This window comes from Molossus molossus, unplaced genomic scaffold (assembly GCF_014108415.1).
Source record: "Molossus molossus isolate mMolMol1 unplaced genomic scaffold, mMolMol1.p scaffold_m16_p_8, whole genome shotgun sequence".
NCBI classification, from domain to species: Eukaryota; Metazoa; Chordata; class Mammalia; order Chiroptera; family Molossidae; genus Molossus; species Molossus molossus.
In genome coordinates this window covers 106,793,598-106,806,015 of record NW_023425402.1, presented here as the reverse complement: position 1 = coordinate 106,806,015, position 12,418 = coordinate 106,793,598, and the positions used below count along the sequence as shown (strand labels likewise).

General features: G+C 53.3%; 1 protein-coding gene across 3 annotated transcripts in view; it reads right to left on the bottom strand.

Annotated features, from left to right (window-relative positions):
• IGF2R (insulin like growth factor 2 receptor) overlaps positions 1-12,418 on the bottom strand; it is a 99,058-nt gene that overhangs the window by 41,149 nt on the left and 45,491 nt on the right. For all 3 annotated transcript variants that reach the window (XM_036248039.1, XM_036248040.1, XM_036248041.1), the window contains 6 exons: positions 6,841-7,005; positions 4,192-4,332; positions 2,973-3,116; positions 1,567-1,704; positions 863-1,007; positions 198-375 (listed from right to left, as the gene is read on the bottom strand). In XM_036248039.1, coding sequence (XP_036103932.1) covers positions 198-375; positions 863-1,007; positions 1,567-1,704; positions 2,973-3,116; positions 4,192-4,332; positions 6,841-7,005 — 911 coding nt within the window. The remainder of the gene's footprint in view (positions 1-197; positions 376-862; positions 1,008-1,566; positions 1,705-2,972; positions 3,117-4,191; positions 4,333-6,840; positions 7,006-12,418) is intronic.

The window sequence follows — 12,418 nt, the reverse complement described above, 5'->3', positions numbered from 1 at the left end:
TCAAGAGGTGACAACCTGGCCAGAATACCAGACAGCCTGACAGTTTATCCCGGGGACACCCTGCCTCGCACCCCACCTATGGTGAGAACCTCGTCTCAGCCCAGAAGCCCCCAGCCCTGTCACAACACCCTCTTCCTCTCTCCTGCCTTTGCCAGACGACGTCGCCCCCAGCCCCCGCACGCACAGCACATCCCTACCTGATACTCAGGGACGCCCACGCCAACGTCGCGGTCACAGAGGAAGGTGATCAGTGTCGTTCTTGGGGTGTGCTTGTCATTATTGTAGGACGTGCCGTTTTTGTAGCTCAACTGGATCATCCCATCATAATATGAGAGTTTAGCATTACTCTGCCCCAAGCTCCAAGCCTTCTTATCACTAAGACAAATAAACGTCTCTCAGAGGAGATCGGGAGACCAGACACACGGTGGTGCTGACACTGGAGGAAGGGCAGTGCTCGGGGGGCGCTGTGCCCAGGGCCCGGGGCTACAGACCACCCTGATCCCAAGTCAGGATTTCTAAGCCCAGTGTGGGGGAGAGGGTCACCCCGCCCCCACCCCGGAACCCACACCCACTACTGGTTGAAGGCACACCTCACTTCGTTTGAACTAGCGAGTGAAGAAACATGCACACACATCTCTCTAACGACCGAGAAGAGCCAGCCACACCGAAGTGGGGCCTTAGGGAAACCCGCTCCTCTGCCACGGGCTTGGCGGTCCCTTCCCTGGGAAACAAGACTTCCAGCATCCCCTGGCTAGCAGGCTATGTCTTCTCGGTGTCTCAACGCAGAGGACACGCCTGTTCCTGAAAATGGCTGTCACCCAAGACACCTCCGGAAACACCCGAGCTGACCGCGGAGACTTGCCTCTTGGCCACCTGACAGGCGCCCGCGCCCGGCCGGCAGGAGCCCAGGGACACGGCCGCGCACACGTTTATGTAGAAGTCATACTTCGCCGTCTCCACCCTGTAGCCGTCTTTCCTCGTGAGAGGGGACAAGTCGAAGGAAAACCCTGCGAGAGGGAAAGGGATCAAGGAGCCGCCTCAGCTCACAGGTCAGGCAGAGACCTTCCTCGGGGGGCCGGCAGCAGGGAGACCGAGGCAGGAAAGAGGCTCCCTGCGGGCCACCGGAAGCACAGCTCCCGACAGTCCCGGAGGAGGGGCCATCGCATCTACGCTGCTAACCTAAAGTCTATTCGACGCCCGAAACTGCTGGTCAGAATAAGCCACCGGCACCTGCACACAGGACGGGTACCCCATGGGGCCTGCATGGAAGGCTCTCTGAGGGTTTCGTGGCCAGAGCCTCGTGGGAAAAGCCTTTTCCAAGATGATGTGTCCCTTCGTGGCCCTCAGGTTCTGCATTCAGCAACCCTGCCTCCACCACGACTTTAAGGCAGGTTCTTTATGATCTCAGTTAAGCCTCCAACATCAGATTTTCAGATTTTTGGTCAAACAGTGTTACTATCAGTCTAAAGCAGATTATCTCTAAAACACTGATAGGAAATATTTTTTTAAGAAGCCTACGCAGGTCCAGGTGGGCGGAGGCCACACGGGTGCTGCTCGGATACACACCTGCCTGGGTGTCTAGGACGGTGCAGTTATCGCCCGCGGTCCGGGACAGCACGCAGGCCGCGGCCGTGTGCCACTCAAACTCGTAGGAGCAGCCGTCCTCCCCGGAGCTTCTCAACACGGGAGCGCTTTCCAGATCACCTGTCAATAGGGAGGAAAGAACCATCACCCACCGCCCCCGAAAAATCTCCCGTTCTACAAATCGTCCTACAAAGACGGCGTGAGGTTCCCAGAGGGTCAAACCTGCGAGGGCAGGAGGAAAGGTGGCTGCCAGGGGCCGGGAAGCACAGTGGGGACTCGTGTTTAATGGGGACCGGGCGTCCATTTGGGAAGATGAAAAAGTTCTGGAGATGATGGTGCTGATTTCTGCACGACAATTTGAATGTACTTCATGCCACCAAACCGTCCACGTACAGTGGTTAAAATGGTGAATTTCACAGTATGTGTATTTTACTATAATTTTTCTAAAACTATTTTTCTAAAACTATAAATATTTTATATTGTGTATATTATGCCATAATTCAAAACAATAATTCAAAAAAGGGTCCGAGCCCTGGCCAGGTGCCTCCGTTGGTTGGGCGTCATCCTGTGTCATTCCCTGTCGAGGCACATGCTGGAGTTGCAAACTTGATCCCCACTAGGGGGCGTGCAGGAGGCAGCAGATCAATGTTTCTTTCTCTCCCTCTCCCTTCCTCTCTTTGAAATCAATTTTGAAAAGTAGAAAAATAGGCTTAGCCCCTGACCTTATTCCACAGCTGAGAATTTATCCAAGGAAATACTTCCAGGGGAGGTGGGGAGGGTATGAAATAGCATGGCCAGCAATAAGAACAATGTTTAAAAACAATGTTTAAAGCCAAGTCACGAACAACACTATCAACAAAGAAGTTCCTGAAAATTATAACTGTAACTGTAAACAGAGAAGAGTATTCACAAAACACTACATTTTGAAGAACATAAAAACACACACACACAGGTTCTGACCCTGTAAAACTACGTAAACAGAGGGAAGGAAAGGGGGCATTGTGTTTCGTGGTGAGATCACGCAGCCTTTGTCAGCGGCCCGTGGTCTTCCCCCCGCAGAGGAAGTGCAGCGGCTGCATGATCACTCGCATCAGCCCCGAGGAAGAGGAAGCCGCGCTCAAGCCAGAACCTTGGAAAATGACAATGCGATCCCCTCGGACACCATATGGTTTCTCCATTTCACTGGATTTGGGCAGGGGGTGGGGGAGCGAATCCAAATGACCCCCATTAACAATCTGGAAGCTGCAATGCTTGGCATCATCACCCCTTTCGACCTTATCACCTTGGCAGGGGCCAACGAGAAACAAAGAAATGAAGAACGCGAGCACACCCCTGGCAAAGACCACAAACACGTTTCCTCTTTTCCTTCACTCTTTTAAATTTTTTACCTGGCTTGCAGACAAGTATTATATCAGTTTTTATTCTCTTCTTATCACCACAAACATCACCATCTGAATAAGAGAGTACAATATTTCCATTCTCTTTTGTGGGAGAAGAAACAAATTTGCCCAGATTTTTCCTTTCACTCTTATCTGGGAAAAAGAAAGGGGGAAAAGACAGAAGACATGATTAAAAATGATAATGACATAGAAAGGTAACAAAAATCAGCCGAGACCCAGCAGGCGCACCCCAGTCCCTTTCTCAGCCTCGCTGGCCTGGCCCAGTGGTCAGTGAGTTTTTCCTGAATGACAAGTCTGGCAGCCACGCTAAAAATCCCACGGCCACACCCAGGCTGAGCAGGGAGTGCGAGAACGGTCAACAGCGTCCTCGTGTCCACAAGAGGCAGAAAGGCAAGCATGCAATGTCCTGCCATCCCACAAAGTAACAGTTCCCCCGTTCTGGGGCCCTCCGCTCCCCAGAGACACAGGTCTTTCAAAAGCACAGCCAGGGGGCTAGAAACTAACTAAACCTGTTCAGCAAGCCAAGAAGGTGACCACTTAATTCTTGGTTCAGTTGATTTCCCCTGTACAGTTCTGAAACTCTGTGCCCCGTCCTTCTGAAATGAAGGCCTGGGCCTGCCTGGACCTGCGGGGAAGACCCAGCGCCTATTCTGGATCGTAGAGGTAATTCCTAAACCCCCTGTGCACACAGCTCCTTATTTCATGCTCAGAACAGCTTTGAATTATTCTCCCTGCCTGTCATTTTTGAGGTGAGTCTTAAGCGATAACTAGCATGCTACACATATACATCGAACAGACGTCTCTGCAGGACAGGACAGACCAACATAAATGGCAGAGCGAGCTCGAGGGGGCAGTGTTCTCAGAGGAGGGCTACATTAGATGCCGGTCACAGTGGAGTGTTAGAATATCAAAATCAGTTTCACACAAGTACTTGCAATGTTATTCTTCAGGTTACAAAGTGAAAAGATAACCGGGTGTTTCCAACAAAGTTCCCTCCGTTCCCTGTCCTGGCATTGGCCAACATCAGAAGGCTGGGGCCACCTAAGCCCCCCAGGTTCTCCATCCCAGACTGCACCCCGCAGTCGCCTACGGGTGAGCCCTTCACTGTGTTCTCTGCAGGCTGCTGGACCACAGGGAGCTTCCCTAACTCTCTCCCAACTGGGCGCAGCCTCCGGGGAGGCCCCGATGCGCGCTGGGCCCCACTCACCCACAGAGCACACGGCCGCGTCCTCGGGGCAGCCTCTCGCCTTGCCCCCCTGCAGCAGTCTGTGGCAAATATTTATGAAGAAATGCTTCTTTTCTGTTTCCTTCTGGCTGCCAACCACGGCTTCCCAATTCTGTTCTGATTCTGTTAAAAAAAAATAAGCCTCTTTAGCCAAAGGCAGGGATTGTTGCTCTGAGTCACACCACAGCCGTGAGTAAGCGGGGAGACCGCTCACCAGCATGTGGCCGGGCGCCGCGGGCACTCACGGTTCTGGAGCGGGCACAGCAACGCCCTGTGATCCTCGGGCTCCTCGGTGAGCGCGACAGAGACAGACCGTGCCCCACACCTCCCCAGACGAGCAGGCGTAACAGGAGGGATAGACGATTAAAACAAATTCTCCCAAGCCCCAAAGTATGAAACCAGAAACCAAACCCGACGCCAGCCCTGCCTGGGGACCGGGCAGAGCACCCGCCGCGGGTGACGGCCCCCGTCAGACCAGGACGCACGTCTGCTGAGCGCGGGGCAGGGCAGCTCCGCAGAGGGTCGCCAGGAGAGGCAGAGCATCTGCGGAAGGGCATGCAACGTCGGACGCGCCCCTCGCGAGCGGAGCCTGCAGCATCAAAGGTGCCGACACAATGGTGCTGGTGGAATGACAACCAGTGTCACTCCCCTGGAAGAACTCACGATGACCACGCAAGCCAACAAGACAGATACTGTTCTGCAAGTTTGAGTCAGAGTGGGGCGGGTTGAAAAGCTGTAAAACAGGAGGACTTTTCAAGCTAACAGGGAGGATTTCAACGCTCAGTTCAGAGCTTCCTTGGAGTCGTCTGGGCACAAACACTGCGAAATCACCGGGTTCCTGGAGAGCCAGTGCCGCGCACCCCTGAGTGGACACGTCACCGCGCTCCACTGTTTTTTTCTTTTTAAACAAAGGTTGGATAAGGGGACCTGGCTAGTGTGGCTCAGTGGTTAGAGGGTTGGCCCATGCTCTGAAGGGTCATGGGTTCAATTCCCAGTCAAGGGCATGTACCTGGGCACATCCCCAGTCCCAGTCGGGGCCTGTGTGGGAGGCAACCAATCAATGTGTCTTTCTCACATTGATATCTCTCTCTCTCTCTCTCCCCACCCCCACTCCCCCTCTCTCTAAAAATCAATGGGAAAAAATGTCCTGGGGTGAGGATTAACAAACAAAAGGTGGTATAAGGGATCTAATGCCATCAGCCAGTTTACTGTAAGGAAACAGGCCTGGAAGATGTAGGTGACCTGCTCGAGTGAACATGGCTGGATATGGCCACACCAGCCCTAACTCTGGTCTCTGACAGAGGTGAGCGCGCATCCCACTCTGCAGAAAACCCACCTCTTCATGAACACACATGAACACATATGTGCAGAACAGCCACGGCACCATCCCGCCCGTGAAGGGGTCCCGGAGAACCAAGTACAGAGGCCCTCCTTCCACAGCCCCGTGCGCAAAGGAAAGCTCTCCCCGACATCCCGAGAAAGAGGAGTTCCTCGTTCTTAGTACTACACGTCCCGAACCAGACAGGACTCGGAACGAGCTCCTGGCACGGCTGCTCATTACGTGACTTTAGGCAGCTCATCCTCTCCGTCTTAGGCATTATCTCCACCTCAAGATGCACCTTGCTGTGTGTACCGAATCCCAGCACCGCCACCAAGGTAAAACTGGAAGTGTCCCCACTGGATCAGGCGGTCCCTGTGGAAGCCCCGTGCTCCCCATTCAGTCGTCTCAGCCCCTGCTAAGCTCTACGGCACAGGGGGTGTGGGGCACGCTATCAGGCTTGTTGGGTTCCCAGCACGCAGTCCGTGCCCCACATAACAGGCTCATCAAGCATCTGCGCAGCTGCACACGTCCCTTACTCGACAACCCGGCCGCGCACACACCGCGCGGCCCGGGGTCCCACAAGCTCCCGTGCCTTCCTCCTTGCACTTCACCGAAGAGTCGGAGGCTGGGGAGTGAGTGCGGATCCCACTGCACACAGGAGGAGAGGCAGTGGGACCGGGGGGAGCCCAGGTCTAAGCATGAACCCACCTATCCCACCACCCTTCGCCCCAGCTTTCCACCCTCACGGCTCGGCAGGCCACGCGCTCAGTGGGAACTCTGCCTGCTTCCCATTCATTTGTAAAACTTTTGATTGAGATACAATGAACGCATAACACTGTATTCATTTTAGGTTTATAACATAACGACTTGTTATATGTATATATTATGAAATGATCACAATAAGCTTAGAGAACATCCATCACCATAAATAGCTACAAATGTGTGTGTGCATGAGAGAGATGAGAACTTGTAAGACCTACTCTCTTAGCAACAAGAGTTTAAATTTTCTTCTTAAGTTTCTGATCGCAGAGCACAAGCGTGGCGCGACGCAGGCCCTTGGCCGTCTGAACTGAACTATGGTAAGATCAGCTCAAAGTGCCCCGCCCCCACAGAAAACAGGGACCCGACCTCAAATTCAGATACTCCGCCTTCCGACTTGGTGTCGGCTCTAATAATTCACATCGCTCCCCGAGGAGGAGGAAAAGGCCACGCAGTGATCAGCTGACAATGGAAACAGTAACAGTATTTCCCAACGTAGCTGTGGGGAAAGAGGCGGAAAACGTCCCCATGAACACGTGTCTGAGACCCACCTGAGTGTCGGGCCAGCGCGGACAGGTCATAGCGCTTCTTCCCGTCGGTGACGCTGCACAGGAGGTCCTCCTTCTCCTTCACACAGGCATGCTTCGTGTCCCACGTGAAGAAGTAGGTGCAATCTACCTCCCCGGTGAAGACGGGAGAGCCTCTCCCGCCGTTACCTGTGCAATTCGAAAAGGGCAAATAAAACACTCCATTATATGATCAAACCCAGGAATGTCAAAGGAGCAAGGGAAGAAACAGCCACAGGACACCAACACCAAACATGCAGTTAAACAAACTCCAGCCCCAAATGCCTGAGATCAGAGGGCTCAGAGATTACAGCGGCTTCTGCGGAGTTTCAGATCATCCTGAACCCCTCACAGCGGCCTGTGTCCCTTTCATCTCGGTGGATGGTCTCAACAGGACAGAGGCTGTTTACAACACATTCGAAGGGGACATGAAACGGGTGCTAATGAGGATCGTAGGAGCCACCGACAGGGCTCTCGCTGCCCAGCAGCTGTGGTCAGCCTCCCGTAGCAGCAGGGCCAGACCAGAGACTCACTGAGAGGAAAGCAGAGACCAGGGTTCTAGTCCCAGGAGTGCCACTGGCTTAAGGATGTCATTGTGGGCAAGACAAGTTCCCCGGGGCTTCCCCCAAAAATGAAAACGCGATCATTTCCACAGTCCTCCCAAGGAAGTGTGCTGAGGTCCAGTAACCCCAGAAAGCTGCAGGAACACCTCCGGATGGCGCCGGCACCCTTCGTTCTGGGGACTTCATGAGTGCATGGATCTGACGCCCTACTCAGATCTGCAGCCCCCTGGCTCACCCCCTCCAGGGACCCCCAGTTCCCCTGCGAGTCCGGACAGTCCAGCTCTGCTCAGAAAGCAGCCCATCCTGGGTCACTGCCCCGGGCAGGAAGCCTGGGATCCAGACAGCGCCGCTGGCTTTCCGCTTACTAGAAACACTCTCCTCGCCTTTCCCAGCCGGTGGACCCTGGCACAGGGCTCTGCCTCCCTCCCCGGGAGGGTCAGCAATCCTCCCAGGCCGCCTCCAGGCCGACCGCCTGCAGCCCCTGCGGTTTGATGCCCTGAAGAGCACAATGTTCTCCAGGAAAGGGAAATGATATTTTGTACCAAGGGCAATTTCTATTAGGCATTTAATATTACAAACTTCATAATGATAATACCAGCAGCTACCCTGTACTGAGCACAGTCCGAGCCAGGCACTAGGCAAGCACCTCAAGGCTACCTGGGGCTGGCTGTGGGAACAGGCTCCGATTCACGTACTTTATAAAAACTGGCATATTTAATCCTAAAAAGCCTATGGCACAGGTACAATTTTAGCCCCATTTAGTAGATTTAGGGCAGCTAAATAATTTGCCTATGGTTTCATAGCTAGAAAGAGAGGAGCCAGGAATCAAATCCAGACCGTCTGGCCCCAGAGCCATGCTTATGAGTACAAGGCAATACTTCCTTACACTACTGTGGGTTATGTCTTCTTTTATTAAAGTAAGAACGTTTAAGCCATTCTCTCTAAGAAGCCCAACTTCCTCTCCGACACACAGCACCCGCCGCGAGCGGGGACCACTGCGCCCCTCGCTGCCGGAGGGCGTGAGGCTCCCTTGCTCGCTTCCCACCCACATGTTTCCCAGACAGTTGACTCCTACTGGAATCCTATTTCGCTATTTGGAAAACATCTCTGTTTCCGCAAACTTGAAGCATTCACTGTTTGTCTTTCACCAGATTAGTTGACAAATGATTACATAAGACAACGATGGTTCCAGCTCCCATCCCGACTTCGAGCTGGTTTTACATCTGAAACTCACTAATGATCTGTCAGGAGAGTCCATTTTATAGCCAGTGGGGTACATCTTACCTGTCTTCTTATTTAATTCCTCGAACAACGGTAGGAGACCAGTACGCCAACACTCCCCTCGACCAAACCACGTTTGTTTCCTTTGAAACACAGTGGGCTTTGCCGTCAGGGCCTCGGTTCCAGGGCCGACGGTCTCCATCCATCAGCAGGATTAATACTGGCTTTTCACCATCTCTGTCAGTCACAGTCCTGGCTGCTGTCCCGCCTCGAGGTGCGTTCCCAGCACCTCACCTGCATGGCGTCCCAGGGTGTGGACCCCATGACCAGCTGAAGGAAAGGTGGGCTTCCCCAGTGGAGCCAAGGAGCTGCTCTCGGGCTTGGTGGCAGCACCCAGTCCTACTCCGCCAGCCCCCGTGGCAAAGACAGTGCTACCTACCCACCAAACTAGTTGAATTTTCCCTCTAAGCTCACACGAGGCTACATTTCCCAGCCTCCCTGCCTGGGAGGTTGGCCTGTGCCACTCAGCTCTGGCCCTTTAAGAGGAACAGCTACTCCCATTCTGCAGAGTCCTTGAAGGCAAATTCAACAGACAGCAGCAACGCAAGGCAGAAAACTCGAAGGTCCCTGAGTGACCACCTGGAGCACAGCTGTAACCTCTAGCCCCTACAGTGGCATAGACGGAACTAAAGAAAATAAACTTTGCCCTGGCCGGTTTGGCTCAGCGGTTAGAGAGTCAGCCTGCGGTCCGGATAGATCCGGGTTCGGTTCCCGCTAAGGGCACGTACCTCGGTTGCAGTTTGTCCCCGGCCCTGGTTGGTCGAGCGGGTGGCAGCCACTCGATGTGTCCCTTTCACGTCGATGTTTCTCTCTCTCTCTCTCTCTTCCTCTCACTCCCTCCCGCTGTGTCTGAACAAAAAAATGGAAAAATGTCCTCGGGTGAGGATAAAAAAAAAAAGAAAGAAAAAGAAAATAAACTTTGCCCTGGCCGGTTTGGCTCAGTAGTTGGAGAGTCGGCCTGCAGACCAGAGAGTCCCGGGTTCGGTCCCGATAGGAGCATGTACCCCAAAAAAAGAAAATAAACCTTGCCTGGTGGTGTGGCCCAGTGGACTGAGCATCATCCCATGGACTGAGCAGTCCCGGTTCAATTCCTGGTTAGGGCACATGCTCAGGTGGCAAGCTCAATTCTGAGTAGGGGGCGTGCAGGAGGCAGCCGATCGATGTTTCTTTCTCTCTCCCCCTTCCTCTCTTTAAAAAAATATCAAAAATTTTTAAAAAGAAAAGAAACATTTATTGTAATGAGCCACTTAAGTTTGTAGGTTTCTTACTAGCCTATCCTAACACACGACTCTTCCCAAAAAATGACCTAACGCCCTTATTTGACAATAATAAGGTATCACATTGCAGCAAGCTAGATGTAAGTTACTGAAACAAATAGTTAAAAATACATTACAGCTAAAAGAATAAACTTATAAACATTGTGCATGAACCACAGATTCATAAGTATAAATAATTCCTAGAGATCCAAGTGAAACTATAAACCACATTCCATACACAGCCAATTAACACCCATTCACATGCAAAAATACATGATTATATTAACCCAATAAACACAGAATCCACCAAAGGATTTCCTCTCAAAACTCTCAGTTTAAATTTGGGACAAATAATAAAATAATTTTACAGTACAAACAGCTGGCTCCAAAGTTTGAAGCATCGAGTCACTGAGGTGGAAGGGGCCTTAAATATTTTATAATCCAAGTTCAGCCTGAGAGCAGGCTCAAAATCCCCAAAAATGTCTAACATCTCTCCATCTGGTCTCCTTGTCACCATCCTAATGAAAACAGCTAACACCAAGTTTCTGGCGTCATTGTTCATTCTGTCAGGTCGAAGTTGGGGTGGAGAGTTATGTTCCATCAGTGACGTATGGTTTATATGAAGCAAATTTGGCAAAACATTAATGACCATTAAATCTGAGTGGTGGGGATATAAATTTTCATTGTGATGTTCTTTCTACTGGTATGTCTCAAAATCTTTTATAATAAAAAGTAAAAGGTGGGGGGACAGCCTGCAGTATTTTTTTCACGCCCCAGATCATTTGGACTGGATGGCTGCACCTCTTCTTTGTGAGTCCCCAGCTATGCCCTTCTCAACATCCTCCTCGTCCGCTGGGACCTTCTGGATCATTATTCTATGTTCCCAGTGAGCCCAAATGAGATCAGCGCACTCCCAACGATCCCGGCCAAGTCATTTATAAAAAGCCCAGAACAGGGCCAAGAGGTAATGACAAGGGAGGGAGACTTGGACCACAGGAGCCACCAACAGCAGAGCAGCCCAACCAGCGGGGGAGGCCAGAGGCCCGGCTGGGGAAGGGCGGGCAGGCCGAGCGCTGAAGCCCAGGAACAGATACGAAGCAGGCGGCACTGCCCGGGGACGGGGGCCCGACAGCAGGGTGCACTGCAGAGAGGGTCTCCTACCAACCTGGAAGAGCTGAGGACCACGAAGAGAGAGAGTCTGAGGAGGGCTGGAGGGCATTCGAACCAGATGGGAGATGCATCCAAAGGCCACACCCAAGCCAGAGTCCTGTCACCTGCCTGCAGAAGTCCCTGGGACTGCACTCATTTCTCGATGACATCAACTCCTTGACAGCACAGATGACTTTCCGCAAGGTTGTGCGCTCTCCTTTCTAGGGTCATCTTTAGCCACATTCTACACACACATCCTGGATCTGCCCACAGAGACCCAAATTCACGCCTTGGCATGTTCCCTCTGCCACAGAGACGGGCGCCCACAGCCGCCACGTCTGTGCCTGGCTCACACCTACTCCTCCTGCAGCCCCTCGAACAGAGCCTCCTCTTTCCTCCACTGCCTTGACCCCACGGCTGCTCAGACCCCAGACCTGACCTCAGCGCCTCCCCCTGCTAGAGCACCGGTGACAGCTCCACCAGGAGCCGGGGCAGGCCTGGATCGCCTGCACTGCGCTCACCGGTCTGTGACTGCCTGAGGCTCTGCCGTCACGGCACCATCTGTGCTCAGGTCCAAGCGAACAGCACTGACCCAGTGCGTGCCGACTGCCTGAGAGCTGGGGCAGCGAGAGGACCAGCGGGCTGCAAGGGAGCAGCAGGAGGAACGGCCGTCGGACTCCGGCCTCCCCAGCTCCTGCTCCAGGCTCCCTCTGCGGGGGCTCTCCTGGCAGTTTATCACAGCCCGGTCTTGATCTCAGCCTCTTCCGACGTCCTCCACACCCGCAGACACGTGCTCCTGGAGCCCAGTTCCCATCATGCACAGCTGCCTCTCCCAGACCCTGCAGGGAACCTGCCTGTGACCAAATGGTCGAAGCTGTGCCACAGAAACATGCAGCACACACAGCAAGCGGGGCCAGGAAGAGCCGGGGCACGCGGCCACAGCGTGCACAGCCGTGCAGATGGCGGGACCCGGCGCTCCAGAACCAGCGCTGTGCAGAGGCTGAGTCAGCCTGCGGGACGCTTGGGGTCACAGCTCAGAGGTCAACAGACAGGACGGCTCCCTGGTGGTGACGGATCCCATCACCTCTCTGCAGATGCAAACCAGGTCCGGGACCCGGGGTTACACAGAGCAGCACGGCTTTGTGAAATGCCAGGGCCACCGTGACTTCTAGGAAACTTCTCCGACTCGCTCAGAAAAACCAAACTTGCCCTGTGACCTCTTGCGATCCCCAAACCCAGCCTCCATCACAAGGCCACCATCCTAAAGGGTCTTCTTGACACTTAGTTTGTAAAAAAAAAAAAAAAATACAGTGG